This window comes from Carassius gibelio, chromosome A10 (genome assembly GCF_023724105.1).
Source record: "Carassius gibelio isolate Cgi1373 ecotype wild population from Czech Republic chromosome A10, carGib1.2-hapl.c, whole genome shotgun sequence".
NCBI classification, from domain to species: Eukaryota; Metazoa; Chordata; class Actinopteri; order Cypriniformes; family Cyprinidae; genus Carassius; species Carassius gibelio.
In genome coordinates, this window is record NC_068380.1 from 21962786 (window position 1) to 21981368 (window position 18583).

Genomic DNA, 18583 nt, shown 5'->3' on the forward strand with positions numbered 1-18583 from the left:
ATTAAAGATGGCAAACGGCTGTCATCTCTTCTATTTTCCATCTCAGTAAACTGCTGGATATTTAGTGCTGCACAGATGACATGAGATCTTTAAAGTTTTTAGCCAACATTTACTTTTCACTTTCGTAATTCTTGTTGCTGGTCTTATTGTGAAATGCTTTGGCACTGCATGCTATATATTACAGGAAGCGTAGTAGAAAACACAAAACAGGAAACATGCTCGACTAAATCATCTTTTATCAAAGCTGCATTTCTGTTCCTCAAACTGGTGTTCCTTAAATTCTCTAATATTTGCAGCACTGTTGATATGAATCAATGGTTTCTGAGCGTCGTTCACGAAACAAATCATTAAAAAGCAGCTTCAGTTTCTACATTACATGTAGGAGTAGATTATCAGCGGTGATTGTCAAAGTGAAGTCCGTATGGCAGAACTGTACAATAATAAAACTCACACAGATAGTTAATGACATGCATTCAGGCAAACGGTGAACACGATCAACAGCAGTGATTATATGTTGTGATCAAACTTACAGGAAATGTGCTAGTTTTGTTTGTTGTCAGGTGTTCTGCTTGTGATTCCAGCAAACCCATCGTTTCATCACAATTTCACCATCAAGTTAGGCACATCAACCATAACTCCTTCAAAAACAGCTAGAAGCCTTGGAGTTATGATTGATGATCAGCTGACTTTCTCTGACCACATTGCTAAAACTGTCCGATCCTGCAGATTTGCTTTATTCAACATCAAGAAGATCAAGCCCTTTCTTTGGGAACATGCTGCACAACTCCTTGTTCAAGCTCTTGTTCTGTGGCTGGACTATTGCAATGCTCTCTCTGCAGATCTTCTAGACAATTCTTAATAAGCAAGAAAGAATACACGTCACAGCTCTGTTTATCAGTTTACACTGGCTAACAGTAGCTGCTCGCGTAAAATTCAAGACATTGTTTGACTACAAAACTACCTCTGGCTCTGCACCCCTTTATCTAAATTCATTACTTCAAGTCAAGTCACCTTTATTTATAAAGCGCTTCAAACAAAATACATTGCGTCAAAGCACTGAACAACATTCATTAGGAAAACAGTGTGTCAATAATGCAGAATGATAGTTAAAGGCAGTTCATCATTGAATTCAGTGATGTCATCTCTGTTCAGTTTAAATAGTGTCTGTGCATTTATCTGCAATCAAGTCAATGATATCGCTGTAGAGACTTATATGCTGTTCCTGCAGCTCAATTGGTAGAGCACTGTGTTAACAAGCGCAAGGTTGGGGGTTTGATTCCCTGGGAACACATTATAGGTAAAAATTGTTAGCCTGAATGCACTGTAAGTAGCTTTGGATAAAAGCGTCTGCTAAATGCATGAATTTAATTTAAATTTAATTTAATATGCCCGCTAGAAGCTTGTGTTCTGCAAGTGAACGTCGCTTGATTGTTCATCCCAAAGAAGCACATAATCACTTTCACAGACTTTTAAATGAAATGTTTGCTCCTGGTGGAATGACCTGCTCAACTCCATCCGAGCAGCCGAGTCTATATTTGTAAAGCACTGCAGTTTATCTTTGGGTGCGATGGATGAAACTGAAGTGTTAGACGCCGTAGAATCTACATTCACTATTGTATTTCTAATGTTATCTATTTTATCAGTGAAGAAATTCATAAAGTCATTACTATTTAACGTTGGTGGAATATTTGAATCAGGTGGCGTCTGGTAATTTGTTAATTTATTCACTGGGCTAAGTAAAAACCTTGGATTGTTTTGGTTATTTTCTATGAGTTTGTGTATATGCTCTGCTCTAGCAGTTTTTAGAGCCTGTCTATAGCTGGACATACTGTTTTTCCATGCAATTCTAAAAACTTCTAAGTTAGTTTTTCTCCATTTGCGTTCAAGACTACGAGTTTCTTTCTTGAGAGAGTGAGTATTACTGTTATACCATGGTACAGTACGTTTTTCTCTAACCTTTTTCAATTTGATGGGGGCAACAGCTTCTAATGTATTAGAGAAGATAGTGCCCATGTTGTCAGTAATTTCGTCTAGTTCATGTGTATTTATGGGTACACAGAGCAGTTGAGATAGATCAGGCAGGTTATTTGTGATCGGTCTTTGGAAACGCTAGCAGCAGCTTTTAGGTATCACCAGATTTATCTGCTGGTATGTTGTTTGCTAATTTTCCCATATCCACTGCTGGAAAGAAGAAGAGAAGACAGAAATATAAAACTGATTTGATAAGGCCCTAAACATTTTAGTTTTTGTTACATTTTCAATTTATTGTTTAATGTTATGCAATTAAACGTTTAATGATTTATTATTTAGACATTATGGAAATTTAGTTTACCCATTAAAACTGAAAAACTATACATATACATACTATACTATACTATATATATATAATATTTATTTATTTATTATTTTTATTATTATAAAAAAAATTACTAAAAGACCAATAAAAATGGAATTTGGGTGAAAACAAAACTGAATAAAAAAGTAAATTAAATGCTGAAATGGTTTAGACTGAAATTCTTTGTTCGTTCTGTTATTAGCTTCTGCTGTGAATTAGGTTATATGCTGTCTTTATTAGTCCTAGAACAGTGTTTCAGAGCTTTATAACCACTGATCACTGTAGTTATTAGATCTCCACCTTCAGCAGGTTATTCATCACGGGTTAGAGGTTGTGTGGAGGGGAAAATATTAATAAAGTGCTTCCAAGTCATTAGGTGTGTAATACAGTCCGTCCTGCCTCCACTCCTCTCAGAGTCACGTGTGTGTCCCGTCAACACTCGCTCGTCTGCTCAAGGACACGACTCCTGGAGAAATGTGCTGGTGTGGAGTGATCTTACCCGCGCTCACATCGAACCGCTGCACGCTTGATCCGTCAGGACCAGAGCTTTGGTGCTCCGGACAGTGTGTGTGTGTGGATGTGCACAGGGTTTCTGTGGAGGAGAGACACTTCCTGTTTCTGACCTGTCACAGACTCAAGGACCGCTAACTGTGCTGCTGGACATTACAGATCATTTTCATTAGCATTAGCCACCTGTACATCATGATGATGGGTCCATCTCCCCTCAGACTGCAGCGTTACTGAAATAAACAACTTTGACATGATGAGAGACTGTTACTTCACTGCATGTCCCTCTATACTCAGACGTGTGTGTGTGTGTGTGTGTGTGTGTGTGCAGGAGCCGTTCGAGGATGGCTTTGCTAACGGCGAGGAGCTGACTCCTGCGGAGGAGGCCGCGGCTAAAGAAGCCTCCGAGTCTAAAGGAGTGGTGAAGTTCGGCTGGATCAAAGGAGTGCTGGTAAGAGGACTTCCCTGCGATCACACACGCTTCAGTCTCAGAGCAGTGCCACACACACTACACCAGAGATGGGAATGAACAGAACCTAATATCTGTCTGCTGGGGGTGATAACTGCTGTATTGGTGTATCTCTGCTCCGTCCAGACTCTTATTAGAGGCTGTGTGTTAAACTGTGCTGCTCTTGTAATGTTTAATATGCTAATACTCTCAACTAGCCGTGGCTTTGCTCATGCAGACGCGTGTGAATCTAAAAGCTTTATGGTTCACAGATCAGCTCTGCTTTTCGTCTCCTGGTCAGTATTTGGACAGGCCTTCCCAGTCTGAACATTTGACACCAAACAGCTTCTCATAGTGTCGACAAGTGAAAATTCATTTCCATCCAAAGTGTCTTTCAAACCACGGCAGGAATAGTGTTCAGATGTGTTTGAAGAACTGACCCGGTTCTCCGTCGACAGGCTGTGGTGTAATGTCCGTTACCTCAGAAGAACACTTCTGCTCATCCTTCAGTGAAAAGAAAAGACAAAAACAGTATCACGGATCAGTAAGCGATTCTTTCACAGTGTTCCCCGTGTGAGTGAGTGGCTCTCTGCTCCGTTATCTCTGGCCGTGTAGAGCTGGTAATGGAGTAATGATCTGTTTCTGGAGCTCCGGGCAGGTTTGTGTGTGCTGTAGATGTGTTGATGTATCAGTGATGAAGTCTTCTGTTGTAACGGACATGACTCCACACAACCGTCGGGAGAGCTCAGCCCGCAGCGCTCCTTCAAACACACATGAGTTCCTGTCCAGCGTTCATCGTCCCGCTGAAGGAGGTTTGGGAAACAGCTTTGGTCCTTGATGTCTAAACTGCATCCTTCCTCTGTGCAGGTGCGCTGCATGTTAAACATCTGGGGCGTGATGCTCTTCATACGAATGACATGGATCGTGGGCCAGGCTGGAATTGGTAGGTTTGACTGTGTGAAGTAGCACTTCATTTCACAAGCACACTCTTGTGTTTTCCATCGAGCTGCAGTCATGTTGAGTGTGTCTGTGAGCGGTCAGCGGTCATTCAGCAGCTCCAACACTGGAGATGTGCTGCATACGGCTAGTGTTTAGTGCTGAACTCGTTTCACTTTTTTATCTCCACAGCGTATTCCTGCATCATTGTTATCATGGCCACTGTAGTGACGACCATCACGGGCTGCTCCACCTCTGCGATCGCCACCAATGGCTTTGTACGAGGAGGTAATACAAAAATACAAATTACAGTGAATCGTGCACTGGCACAGTATGCATTGGAGCGAAGAGCAGGCTAAAGTTCCCTGTGGTGGAACCGTCACACACACTAATGAAACAATGTGGATAAGTGCTGATTTTCTATAAACATTCAGTTGTTTACTGTACACAAGTGATTCTAAGTGGGTTGACATTTTAAGCTTATCTGCGGGCAGATGTAAAACACAACAAACGATAGAACGAAGACGATTAATTGCCTGTGGGGAGATTCAGTAGTGCTGGGAGATGGTTTTTCTCTCTGTCCATTGAGAGGTTCAGTGGAGGTCAGAGATGGAGATCTGTCCCTCTCTGCAGGCCTCCATCTGAGACGGGTGAAGGAGCTAGATACAGCTTTGGTTTCAGTGTGGAGGGGAATCAATATTTTTCAATGAGCACCTCAGGTGTTAGTTATTAACCCAGTCATGGGAGGGTGTGTGTGTGTGTGTGAGAGATTGGGTTTCCCAGGTTTATGCTGTTTAGCTATGTTTTGACGCATGAAAGCTGGTTTGAGATGGTTTAAACTGGTCCTTCCTTAGGACCAGCTCCTGACCAGCTAAAACCAGCTCAGACCAGCTGCCAGGCTTCTGAACATAGCTAACCAGCATATGCTGCTTCTTTCAACAGGGCTGTTTGAGATCCTCAGTAATATTTAGCTGTGACTCATAGGAACATTATATTCAGTACTCTACATATTTAATTTTTCCGCACTGCATGCTTGTTTGTACTAATGCTTCCTATCCAGGGCTCTAGACTAACTTTCTGCACCGGTTGCACTGGTGCGCAAATTTTCCACTGCATCGCATTTAACACTGCAGTTTTACAAGTTCACTTTTTGAAAATCGCTGTCCATATAGACAACATGGACTTGTAGTCTAAATTATTAACTGTCAATCTGGTCAACAAACAGTTCTTTAGTTGAAGCACAATTCTACACGAAAGGTAACTTACTGAAAAAGTGTTGGTGCTTAAAGTGTTTCACTGAGCTGAAAACATCTAAAAATGAAATTTAATGAAGTGTTATAAGCTCATCAAACTGAACATCTCATGGCTGAGGCTGAAAAGCAGGGATCTAGTTTTTAGTCTGTTTTTAGTCGCACCATTGAAAAATGTAATTGGTCACACTCTAGAGCCCTGCTGTCACTGAGGTGTGTAGCCGTTAATCTGAGATTAGGCCTAATACTCCCTGGTATTCCAGTCATCCAAGCACCCCTGGTTATTAGGAAAAACTGTAGACTGGGTTGAAATATGAAAAGATGTTTCAGTATAGTTGAGAGTACTGCTCTGTTATTGGTATTTAGGCTGTCACTTTTGTGAAAAAATAATTTTCGAGTGTTTATTGAATCGATTGTAAAATTGATTTTCCATGTCTAAAAAAAACTGTTTCCTTTTTCAATGTCAAATAACGAACGAAGGTAAAGAGAGTCATTTTCAAACTAAAAGTGACAGCCCTAATTGGTAGCTCGACCCACTATACTCTTATCCACGGGGTTCCTCAGGGCTTGGTGCTGGGCCTGTTCCTCTTCTCACTGTATCACAGGCACATATTATTTTGACACACAATGGATTGGTCTACTGCTGCTACATCCACACGACGCTTTACTTTTTGCTCCTTCCTGCCAATAGTCATATTAGCCTAAATTATTCAACTGTTTATTTAGAAAGCACTTAAAATTCCTGAAGAACAAACACAAAGGCAGGACGAGGGTTGGTGAATGATTTGAGTTCAGTGGAAGACTCATTTGTCCGAGTCTCGTGTCAACTAACTGAGGTCAAAGTTGGCAAATGATGAACCGCTTTTGTATAAAATACCAAAGTAATTTCAGAATATTTGAAGGGTCTCTTAATGATATAGAAGGATAGCCAATAAATCACTCTTGAATTGAGTTTTCAGAAAGGTGATCTGTGTAATATCTTTTCTTCAGGTGGAGCGTATTATTTAATATCTCGAAGTCTGGGCCCAGAGTTTGGCGGCTCCATTGGTCTGATTTTTGCCTTTGCCAATGCTGTGGCCGTGGCCATGTACGTCGTGGGCTTCGCAGAAACCGTAGTTGAGCTGCTCAACGTAAGAGACATGATTCTGTTTTCTATTGCTTAGTTTGTTTTAATATGAGGGCGTGTAGATGTAATGATCATATGTGTTTGTGTTCACTTAGAGCTCTGGTGCACTCATGTTCGATGAGACTAATGACATCAGGATCGTTGGGACCATTACAGTCATCCTGCTTCTGGGCATCTCAGTGGCTGGGATGGAGTGGGAGGCCAAGGCAGGAGATTCACTGCATATTAACCTATCTTTGAACATTAGCCAGTGCTGACCTTACGAAATCATGATTTCATGTTTCATGTTTCACAGGCTCAGATATTCCTCTTGGTCATTTTGATCGCTGCCATCTTCAACTACTTCATTGGGGCCTTCATTCCTGTTGAGTCCAAGGAGAAATTTGGCTTCTTCAGCTATGACGGTAAGAACGTGCTCTCAAATTAAACTCATAAAAAGCTATGCTGCATGCACATGATACACTGCTATGAACTGGTATTTATTTGTAATGTAAAAGGCTGTGTGTCAGTGTTTAGTAAACATGATTTGTGCCGAACAGTGTTATGTGCTGTGAATTACTCACTGGAAATTCTCAATTTAAAACTACGAATGCAAGGCTTCTGAGATTTGCTAGTTTTTCATGGGATAATATTAATACATTTTAATTAACAATAGACCTTGATTGCTGTCTGGTGTCCAAATTAAATCTTGGGCCTTAAAGCACAACTGGTTATGAACAATAGTTGAAGATTGTCCAAGGCCACCGGGAATGTTTTTATGTGACTTGAGTTTTGAGTTTAAATGTTAGCAGTTGTTTTCTCTTTATTCATTCCTGTTTTGTTTTCTCTATAGTGGGCATATTGGCGGAAAACTTTGGCCCAGACTTTCGAGGGGAGACGTTTTTCTCAGTTTTTTCTATCTTCTTCCCGGCTGCCACTGGCATTTTGGCTGGAGCCAACATCTCAGGAGATCTAGCAGTGAGTGTCGCTGTCATTTCATCACCACATATTTACTCTTCATCAGAGCGTGTCTGTAATTGTTTGATTTCTCTTTAAGGATCCTCAAATGGCCATCCCTAAAGGAACGCTGTTGGCTATCCTCATAACGGGCCTCGTGTACATGGGGGTGGCCATTTCTGCAGGTACACTTGAACAGAATCCCACTCGTTTTGAGCACTACTGGATTATGTTTCTCTGATGTACTGATCCATTTGTTGAAAGGTGCTAGCATCGTGCGGGATGCCACAGGGATCGAGAGTAACATGACTCTCGTTGGTTCAAACTGCACTGGTGCGGCCTGTAAGCTGGGCTATGACTTCACTTCCTGCAGACCTGCAGCCGGAGTTGGGAAGCCTACCTGCCAATTCGGCCTCCACAATGATTTCCAGGTACATCATCAACATTATCACTCTGTTCCCAATCCTAGTGAGCCTCCTCTTCCCCACGGCAGACAGCATGCAGCGTTCAAGCAGAGCAGTCACGTGATCACTCTCCAGTGTGTGTTTCATTATCTGCATGCTCATGTCCGACTGTTGGAGTCCTCTTCTTCCCTGTGGCCTCAGTAAACAGTGTTTAAGTCTCCGCACATGCAGATTTGGAGGAAGGCCTGTGATCAGTGTGTGAAGGATGTGTGGCTGAAGGTGTTGTTCTGCAGGTCATGAGTGTGGTGTCAGGCTTCGGACCCCTCATCACGGCCGGCATCTTCTCTGCCACCCTCTCCTCCGCCCTGGCTTCTCTCGTCAGCGCCCCCAAGGTCTTCCAGGTGGGCGTCTCGTCTGCTGTGTGTGTTTTAACAGTGCTCGAGTCAGCTCAGCGATGGCAGAACAGGTCTTGCTGGTTTCATAGATTCTTCCATTTCCTCAGGCTTTATGCAAAGACAATATCTACCCTGGAATTGGAGTATTTGGCAAGGGCTTCGGCAAGAACAACGAGCCCCTGCGAGGATATTTGCTCACCTTTGGCATTGCCTTGGCCTTTATTGTCATTGGTACGATCTAAACCGATTGCGTTCTTTAGTTGGTAGAAATAATCAGATGGTTGTTGAGGTGCCCTCACTCTGACTCATGCTTGTTTTTAATTTCTCCAGCGAAGCTGAATGTCATCGCCCCGATCATTTCCAATTTCTTCCTGGCCTCCTACGCTCTCATCAACTTCTCAGTGTTTCACGCGTCGCTGGCCAATTCCCCAGGTAAGAGGTTCCTCTGTGTACGGTGGGACGAGCTGGGTCATGTCTGCACAGAGAGATCAGATATCAGCCACGTGACGGGTTTACACAGAGGTGAAGTGCAGAGATCCAGCAATGGGTTACAGAAGGGCCTTTGAAACAGACATTTGACTCATTAGACAGTCAGTGAAATCAGGTGCTTAACCTTCAAACATGCTGATCATCCACCACAGGAAGAGAAACTGAATGGTTTCCATGTTTATTAGCATGACTTTGAAACCCTTGTTAAATGATAGGGTTATTTCTATAAAGCCCTGACGAGTGTCAGTGGTCGACGGCTGAAGTTTTTCTGTCCGGCCGATGTGCTGGAGACAGGGCACAGCGCTCATTCTCTCTCGTCAGTGTTTGTCATCAGTTTAACAGTTCTGTCTGATACGACTAATAATCAGATACAGCTGGTAAACTAGACAAGCATTCAGCAAATACACATTTGAGGTTTAAACTAATCTTTGAATGTCTAATAGACGTTTATTTTCTTAAAGCTTGCAGACCTAGTGGTCGAGTTTCAGACAGAGACCGAATACTGAGATGATTACTCATTCACCTCAGTAATTGTCAGTAAACCCTTCTCTGCATTCACATTCTCTCTGCTTTAAATATTCTTTTCTTGCTTACCTGAAAAATCATTTAATCCATGACTCTAATATATATATATCTGTTTCACAGATTTAATGATTTTTCAGGTAAGCAGTTTATATACATATATATTCAGTATAAACCCCGCCCCCTTCAGCCGGTCCGCTAGTATAACTGGTCCGTGGTGTAAAAAAGGTTCGAGACCCTTATCTAAAGTATCTTTATTTTACACTATTTACTTATGAATTCATTTTCAAATTATTTCAAATTCCTTAAATAATAATAAATATAAAAATCTAATAAATAAGAATCTGTCTGTCTCTCTCTATATCGGCCTGGCTCTCTAAGAGATCTCAGCATTGGCTGTCAGAAAACCTCTCTCGGTCGACCACTAGTGCTCAGTGTAAGTTTCATTAATTCTGGCTGTATGTATTGAACAAGCACATGACTGGTTTGCAGCTGTAGGGTTAGGGTGGACTCACACTGGGAGATGTGAACCGTGTCCGGTGTGTTTGACCAGTGTGATCGCTCTGTATGAGGTTACTTATTACCCTGATATACTCATAGCTTCTTATTGTTTGAAGAATTTAGGAATACCTTTGCAGTGATTATAATACACTCCCAGACCCTGTCCACACTATTGAGAGTGAATACTTGAATGTGCTTTCCTCTCAATAACAAAATAATCCACAAACAGGACCGCAGTGAGAAAGCAGCAGTTAAGAAAACATCTGGTCACTGCGATGTGGATGTGAGGTCTGCTGTTCAGTAGTCATGTTATTTATGTAGCACTTCATACAATACATGGCTTTACAGTGGTAAATATTAGTAATAGTATTGCTTTCAGTTAGAATAACTTCAGTCCGTCCTGTTTTACTCGTGTCTATTCACTTTGAGCTGTTTCAAGCTCCCAAAACGAACCTTGTTTTGCCTGATTTGGTTTGAAATAACAGTTTGTTCTTTGATTTCTCTTAAAGTATATCAGGGCCTTTACCAAGCTTTGCAGAGTTTTTGTTTTCCTGTAGAGAGTTTTCATTCTTGTGGCAGTGTTACTCATCTTTTTCACTTGAATGAAAACGAAAGTATTTTAATTTCAGCATGGTATCATGTTATTGACTGTATTTCTTGTTTTTGAGTTATAATTTCATGTATTTCTTTATTCTTTGTGTGAAGAGGTTTGTTTGTCCCTCAATACCAAAGCTCTAGGAGACCAGCAGGTAGATATCTTCACTTCTGACACTTTATTACATAGTCTCTGCATACGACTGCATGAACGTAAAGGGTACGTGTAGCTCTCCAGGTCTCATGTTTAAAGTGCTTCTGTACCCTTTATGTCATGCAGTGTCTAGCATTACAAGGTAACCGTGATCCACTAAATCCCATAACTAGTACGTGTCCTGTGTTCAGGACCTTCCTAGTCCTCTTAACCTCCCGTATGTATCCTAACTGGTGCTAACTTCATTTAATCAATTCTGTTCTCATGCTTTTATGAACTGATGCGTTTCAGCTGTGTAAACTGTCATTGTGATGTGTGTTGTGAAGAACATGGAGAAGCTCTTGAGCCGTTAACAGCCTGGTATGAAGTGTCTGAGGAGGTCAGATCCGTGTCCCAGTGGATCAGATTCTGGACGCTCTTCACAGAGATGTGTGTCCCTTCCTGCTTCACAAGCATCTGTCCCCGTGTGCCATTCTTTGTGTCCCACACTGTTATGTAACGTGGCAGAATGGCACCGTTAGCACTTTCCTTCCACAAAGAACTATTGTTACCTTTATCCCAACTGTTTAGTTGTTCCTTTCCAATACATTGGCTCCCATTGATGGGTGTAATTAGGGTATTTTGACCTTTTACTGTGTTACCAAATCCTAACCCATAGTACTGCAGATCCCTTGGCTCTGCCTGGAGCTCTCTAAGAGTTTGTTCCATGTTTGTGGGGCAGGATGGAGGCCGAGCTTCAAGTACTACAACATGTGGGTGTCTCTGGCCGGGGCCATCCTGTGTTGTGTGGTCATGTTCATCATCAACTGGTGGGCGGCCCTCCTGACCAACGTCATCGTCCTGTCCCTCTACATCTACGTCAGCTACAAGAAACCAGGTGGAGTGGACTGGACAAAGAGACACGTGAAGTCAGTTGTCTGTTCAGCACAGTACTAATGATGGGATTTTTCTGGCAATGTTTGTGGTCCTACAGATGTGAACTGGGGCTCGTCCACTCAAGCGCTGACGTATCACCAGGCCCTGACACACAGTTTACAGCTGTGCGGAGTAGCTGACCACATCAAAACCTACAGGTAATACGGCCTCTGTGTGTGTGTGTGTGTGTGGTGTTTCACAGATGTGAACTCTGTGTTTCAGGGTTTTTCTTTGTGATGGCTTGTTCTGATGTGTGTGTGTGGAGCTCATTCATTTTCACTCTTGACAGCTGGAGTACACTCCACCACTTTTAAAATCACACACCTCATAGCTCGGGGATTCATGACAAATAAGATGATCTTCTAAACCCACACCTACCGATATGTTTGATTTCTTTGGACTGTCTCTGAAGCCCAATCGCACAGCTGAAGTCTGTACTCATCACACACTGTGGTTTTTCTGTGAAATCTGTAATCTTTCAGTGCTCAAAATCTGCAGATCGGCTGTGGCTTCAAGCAGCGAGTCAGGCCAAAGTGTAGCAAATCCTTAACTCGTGCTAGAGCTCTAGAGATGAAGATTTTCAGACAGGCGTGGATCATAACTCACTAATGATTAATAATTACAAAGTTAAAATAAATACAAATTTTAACTAAAAAAATATTCAGATTTTTTTGGTCAAAGTGCAGTTAAAAACACTAATATTATGAAAATATTATTAAAGTTTGAACTAACTGATATGTTACACTATATAAAGTTTGTGTGGTACTTTTTTATTTTTTTATTTTTCAATGAATAGAAAGTTCAAAGGATTGGATTTATACAAGACAATCTTTATCTTATACAATTCTTATACAAGAATATTTATCTTACTATCACTCACTATTGTTTAAATTGCTATAATGTAACTTAATTCTAACATTGTTTCTGATATTTAGGTCAAATAATAGTTGTTCATTTTAAGCATAAGTCGACTAATCAAACTTTTATTAATAAACCATTTAAATCATTATATAAATTGCCTACGAAGCCTCTGATCGTGGGTGTATCTCTCTATTAGTTTTATTGGATCTTAGTGCTGCGTTTGACACAATTGACCACAACATTCTTTTGCATAGACTTGAACACTTTGTTGGCATCAGTGGAAGTGCATTAGCATGGTTTAAATCGTACTTATATGACCGCCATCAGTTCGTAGCAGTGAATGAAGATGTATCATATCAATCACAAGTGCAGTATGGAGTACCTCAAGGCTCAGTTCTAGGGCCGCTACTCTTCACGCTTTATATGTTACCCTTGGGAGATATCATCAGGAAACATGGTGTTAGCTTTCACTGTTATGCTGATGATACTCATCTCTATATTTCTTTGCAGCCCGGTGAAACACACCAATTTGAAAAACTAATGGAATGCATAGTCGATATAAAAAACTGGATGATGAGTAATTTCTTACTGCTAAATTCAGAAAAGCACAGGTGTTAATCATAGGGCCTAAAAACTCTGCTTGTAATAACCTAGAACACTGTCTAAGACTTGATGGTTGCTCTGTCAATTCTTCGTCATCAGTTAGGAACCTAGGTGTGCTACTTGATCCCAATCTTTCCTTAGAAAGCCACATTTCTAGCATTTGTAAAACTGCATTTTTCCATCTCAACAATATATCTAAATTACGGCCTATGCTCTCAATGTCAAATGCAGAAATGTTAATCCATGCATTTATGACTTCAAGGTTAGATTATTGTAATGCTTTATTGGGTGGTTGTCCTGCACGCTTAGTAAACAAACTACAGCTAGTCCAAAATGCAGCAGCAAGAGTTCTTACTAGAACCAGGAAGTAGGGCTGTGCGATATGGGGAAAATATCTAATTGTGATTTTTTTTTTTAAGATATTGCGATTCGATTTGCAATTTTTAAATTCGCAAAGTCAAGCTTCAGCTCAATATTGTCAATAATGTGCAGCCCAGTATGAGTATCATTACCCGGCAGAAATAATAATAATAATAATTCTGACAGTTTCCATGAAACCATTTCAAAATTCCTTTTTGTTTTTGGCATTATTCCAATAGGAATTACTGTTCCTATCGACTTGCTATTACTTCCTATTACTGTTGTTCTATCCAGTTCAATTCCCATTATAACCCTGAAATCCTTTCAATTATCAATTGTGTTTTGGGAGGGGTTATATATCACGTTCATTATCGAAGGCGATTCATCTGGGATAATGAACGCGATATTGTGTAGCTGGTAAGTGATCTACGGCTCTGTCTATTAAGTGCCGCTCCAATTATAAGCAGGTGATGTCGGTTTAGTGCTAATCACAGAACCAGATTTACTGACTAGATGCGCATGATCATATCGTTAGATATATCACCCAGCCCTAATGTGTGTGTGTGTCTAGGAGAAAGAACAAGCACCTAATTTGTTCTTCTTAAAGTAGATGCATTTAGGAATCTCTTACAGCAGAACAGCAACGCATTTTATGGACGACCGTTTCGTGAACCCAGGAGAGGAAGATTTCTGGTTCTGACAGCACCTTCCCATCAAAAGCTTCACCCTCTGCATAATCCTGTTTTAATCTTAACATATTTGCTTTGAAGCGCTCTAATCGGAGCTTGTGTTCCTCTCTCGACTGAACCGGTGACCCTAGAGGTCCTGAGAATGTGATGTGGTGGATCCCACAGTGTTCTGATGGTGTCCGCTCTCCTCTAGGCCACAGTGTCTGGTGATGACCGGAGCTCCCAGCTCACGTCCAGCTCTTCTGCATCTGGTCCATGCCTTCACCAAGAACGTGGGTCTGATGGTGTGCGGCCACGTGCGCATCGTGAGTACCTGAACAATCCTGCGTTCCTACTGTACACCGTGTGTGTGTGTGTGTGTGCGTATTCTTGGAATAATAACACTCTGTGAGGACCGAGATGACAGTAGTGAAGGATGATGCCAGTCACAAGTACACAGCCTCCATTGGCTCTTTCAAGCATGAGCTGATCTCTGCACACGTGTGTTCGTTCCCAGAGTTCCCGGCGGCCCAACTTCAAAGAGCTGAACAGTGATATGATGCGCTACCAAAGGTGGCTCCTCCACAACAGCTCCAAGGCGTTTTACACTCCTGTGGTGGCTGAAGACCTTCGCCAAGGAACCCAGTACCTGCTGCAGGTGTGTGTGTGTGTGTGCGTGCCTCAGGAAACCTGCTTTCTCTGCATTATTGGACATGCTAACTGTTGCTGTAATTCAGAAAGGCTAAATAAAGTCAGTAAACTGAGGTTAGGGTTCGTCAGGAGCTCCGTATGAAAGCCTATAGAAATAACTGTGTGTGTGTGTGTGTGTGTGTGTGTGTGTGTGTGTGTGGCAGGCTGCTGGTCTGGGCAGACTGAGGCCCAACACGCTGGTGCTCGGCTTCAAGAACGACTGGCACACTGGAGATATAAAGGACGTGGAGACCTACATAAACCTGATGCAGTGGGTGTCACCTTCTGTCTGAATCAATCCAGTATTAATACGAATCATACTGAATCGCTTCTGATACACTTACACAGTGATAGTGAAGCTATTCATCTACGTAACATCAGACTCCAGATGAGAAAAGCTCCTCAGAGTTGTAGTTTTAGCTACAGAAGAGAGACTGGATGCTAAACACGGTCAGAAAGACATCAGTTCTGTCAGAGATGTGTGTACATGATCTGTTGTGGACACTCCAGGACAAGCCTAAATGTTCCAAACAGAGTTTTCTGGCATTTATTTTCATTGATAATGATTTTCATCGATGCACATTTCATTGATGTGTTCGTAGTACAGCTGAAGAACGTCTGCTAGATGTTTATGTAGCTTTGAAGTAAATGGTGTGGATCTTCATCCTGTCAGACATTAACACGTGTGTGTGTGTGTGTGTGTGTGTGCATGCGTGTGTGTGTGTGTGTGTGTGTGTAGCGATGCGTTTGATTTCCAGTACGGTGTGGTCATTCTCAGACTGCGAGAGGGACTGGATATCTCTCACATTCAAGGCCAAGGTACAGTGCTGCACATGTAACTGCTACACTCACCGGTCTCTTTTACAGAATTAACATACTTTGACAAACACTTTTTTGTGAAGATTTATTGTGAAGAAGTCATGAGGGTCTGGCTGCAGACTTGCACGTTCACTCTCAGACACTTGCACTTCTGCTAGTGACGTCACTTGCAGTCTTTTTTTTATTTCATTGAATTTTTTTATTACTTTTTGTTTGAATTTCCCAACATTTTATAACAGTAGCCAGGTGGCGAAGACAAGAAAAAATGAACTAAACTACAATGTTGCAATCACTACTTGCACTCTCTGTCACTGTTGGTGAATAAACGCAACGCACAAAGTTTCACATTAAGCATTTTTCCATATAGAATAAACTGTCTACAACTCGTTTATAGCACTGTCTTTGTCCACTAAGCTACATTATGTGTTTTATTTATAATGATTTTCTATAGGAGGAAAACGTTTAATGTACAATTTAACGCATTGCGTTCTGTACTCGTCTGCTTGTCTGTACGGAGCTGATCCTTTTAAAATCACTCAATGCATTTCATAATGCACGTTCATATTAGCTGGTCTCTATATACTTTGAGTCAACAACAACACATATAGGCTATGCCTGCTGAATTGACTTTATCATCTTAGTCTGTTATTAGGCCACATTAAGTGCTCGCATTGTGTTCATAGCCATCTGCTTGCCTTGTAGTTCATTAAATAATAGTGCTGTGAACATGTTTCTGACCCTGCTTCTCCTGTTTAAAGGTAAAGGCTTTACCGGGTCAGATTGTCCGTGTAGTGAGCTCGTTTCCTGTTGGTCATTGGACTTCCTGTTCACACTAAACTTCCCTGTGTTCCTGCAGATGAATCTTCGGCTGTGAAGGATGTGGTTATTTCGATGGACATGAGCAAAGACTCAGACGGAGACTCGTCCAAACCCTCCTCCAAGGCCACCAGTGTCCAGAACAGCCCAGCGGTCCAGAAAGGTCCGTGCTTTACCTCTCTGTGTGTTCGTGAAGAAGATGGGTCACCACAGGGTTACTTGTGTCTTAGGTATTCAGTTGTTGTAGAAATTGCTGAGAAGGCAGAGGAGTTTATTTGTCTGGAGTCCTGCGGTGACCTCTGGTCCAGCGTGTGTTTTGGGGTCAGCTGTGAGGGTCCAGTCTGGGGACGTCTGTCTGTGATAAATCACTCGGGGGTCTGTCGGTCTCTCAGATCCCCCTGACACCGCAGCACTCGCTGAAGTCCAGGAAAACAAGCAGAATAATAACAAACATCAGCTGCAGGGGTCAGTCATGTGAGGAAACTGGAGAGAATGAGCAGATCTCCATCATGATGTTTGCAGTCTCTCTCAGAGCAGAATGTGTTCAATCTTTGCTTGGGTCTGCTTCACCAGGTCATCTGATCCAGGCCACACCTGAAGAGATCAACTCCTCTTCTCCAGTTTCACATCATGATATACACAACTGAGCTGAGCTGTTGAATTTTCTAGGACGACTTTGACAACATATGATTTCTCAATGCTTCTTGATTTAGTGAAAACAGGACATGGTTCAAAATGACCAAAATGTCCAAGTTGGAATGGAAAACCTGCGACTGATACACAATCATGGACCGAAGATGAAACACTCTGGAAGCTGATTCCAGCTGCGGGCAGCATAGTAACTAAAGGAGGACTCCCCTTGTTTTGTGTGAACCCTTGGTATTTCTAACTGACTTGATCCTAGTGATCTGAGTGCTCTGTTAGGTTTATATTTAGTGAACATATCTGCAATATATTTCGGTCCTAGGTCATTTAGTGACTTATATACGAGTAAAAGTGCTTTAAAATCAATCCTAAATGTAAATGGAAGCCAGTGTAAGGACCTGCGGACTGGTGTGATATGCTCAGATTTTCTGGTTCTGCATGAGCTGCAGCTGTCTAATGCTCTTTTTGGGAAGGCCATTGAGGAGCCCATTACAATAGTCCACCCTGCTGGTGATAAAGGCATGAACTAGTTTCTCCAAGTCTTGGCTGGAAACAAAACATCTAATTCTTGCGATGTTTTTTAAATGATAGTATGCTGATTTAGTTACTGCTTTGACATGAATACTGAAACTAAGATCTGTCTCCAGAATCACATCAAGATTCCTGACTTGATTTTTAGTTGTTTGACCCCTAGAGTCAAGGTATGCATTCACCTTGAACACTTCATCTTTGTTTCCAAATGCAATGACTTCAGTTTTTTCCTTGTTTAACTGAAGAAAGTTCTGGCACATCCAATTATTAATTTCTTCAATGCATTGGCAGAGGGAGTCAATGGGGCTGAAGTCATTTGGAGATAAGGCTAGGTAAATCTGGGTATCATCAGCATAGCTGTGGTAGGCAATCTGGTTCTTTCTCATTATTTGTCTTAGTGGAAGCATATACAGGCTAAACAAGAGCGGTGCAAGAATTGACCCTTGTGGGACTCCGCATGTCATGGACGTCCACTTAGACTTATGCTCTCCTAGACTCACATAATAGCCTCTCCCTTCTAAGTATGATTTGAACCATTTGAGTACCATCCCAGAAAGCCCGACTTCACCAAATCAGTCCTGCGCAAACAAGTCCATTATGTCTGAAGCTATTTTAATGAACTGTGATATGTTCCCACTTTGAGCCTGATTTGTGTGTGCTGTGGCTCTCTTTTATTTCAGGAATCTTCACTGCATTGGTTTCATTAGCTCAGAGGAGCTCCTTCTGTGCTGTGTTCAGTGAATCAGGATCACACTCCCTGATCTAATAACTGTCACACCCTGAGCACTCGTGTGTTACTCGTCTGATCAGAGAGCTGTACCCTAACTTTACATGTACACTCTAATCCATTACTGGCTCATTTCAGTAACCTTTTCAAAATTGGCCTTTCATATGATGATTATTTGAGTGTATGACTTATAAAGAATTATAATTCCTATAATATAAATTTAATAAATCATTATGAGCAAAAGGCAAGCAATTTTGTCTCTAAATTCTAGTGTGTCCAATATATATATATATATGTGTGTGTGTGTGTGTGTGTGTGTGTTTATGTGTATCTTTGCTCACAGCTGATTGG

At 41.7% G+C, this 18583-nt stretch overlaps 1 protein-coding gene across 2 annotated transcripts in view; it reads left to right on the top strand.

The window, feature by feature from the left end:
• LOC128021566 (solute carrier family 12 member 2) overlaps nucleotides 1–18583 on the top strand; it is a 40329-nt gene that overhangs the window by 15302 nt on the left and 6444 nt on the right. For both annotated transcript variants that reach the window (XM_052608879.1, XM_052608880.1), the window contains exons 2-20: nucleotides 3174–3293; nucleotides 4158–4233; nucleotides 4419–4514; nucleotides 6467–6606; nucleotides 6698–6808; nucleotides 6898–7006; nucleotides 7435–7559; nucleotides 7639–7723; nucleotides 7803–7969; nucleotides 8236–8343; nucleotides 8445–8568; nucleotides 8668–8769; nucleotides 11319–11474; nucleotides 11571–11670; nucleotides 14219–14330; nucleotides 14522–14662; nucleotides 14859–14965; nucleotides 15434–15513; nucleotides 16370–16492. In XM_052608879.1, coding sequence (XP_052464839.1) covers nucleotides 3174–3293; nucleotides 4158–4233; nucleotides 4419–4514; nucleotides 6467–6606; nucleotides 6698–6808; nucleotides 6898–7006; nucleotides 7435–7559; nucleotides 7639–7723; nucleotides 7803–7969; nucleotides 8236–8343; nucleotides 8445–8568; nucleotides 8668–8769; nucleotides 11319–11474; nucleotides 11571–11670; nucleotides 14219–14330; nucleotides 14522–14662; nucleotides 14859–14965; nucleotides 15434–15513; nucleotides 16370–16492 — 2182 coding nt within the window. The remainder of the gene's footprint in view (nucleotides 1–3173; nucleotides 3294–4157; nucleotides 4234–4418; nucleotides 4515–6466; nucleotides 6607–6697; nucleotides 6809–6897; nucleotides 7007–7434; nucleotides 7560–7638; nucleotides 7724–7802; nucleotides 7970–8235; nucleotides 8344–8444; nucleotides 8569–8667; nucleotides 8770–11318; nucleotides 11475–11570; nucleotides 11671–14218; nucleotides 14331–14521; nucleotides 14663–14858; nucleotides 14966–15433; nucleotides 15514–16369; nucleotides 16493–18583) is intronic.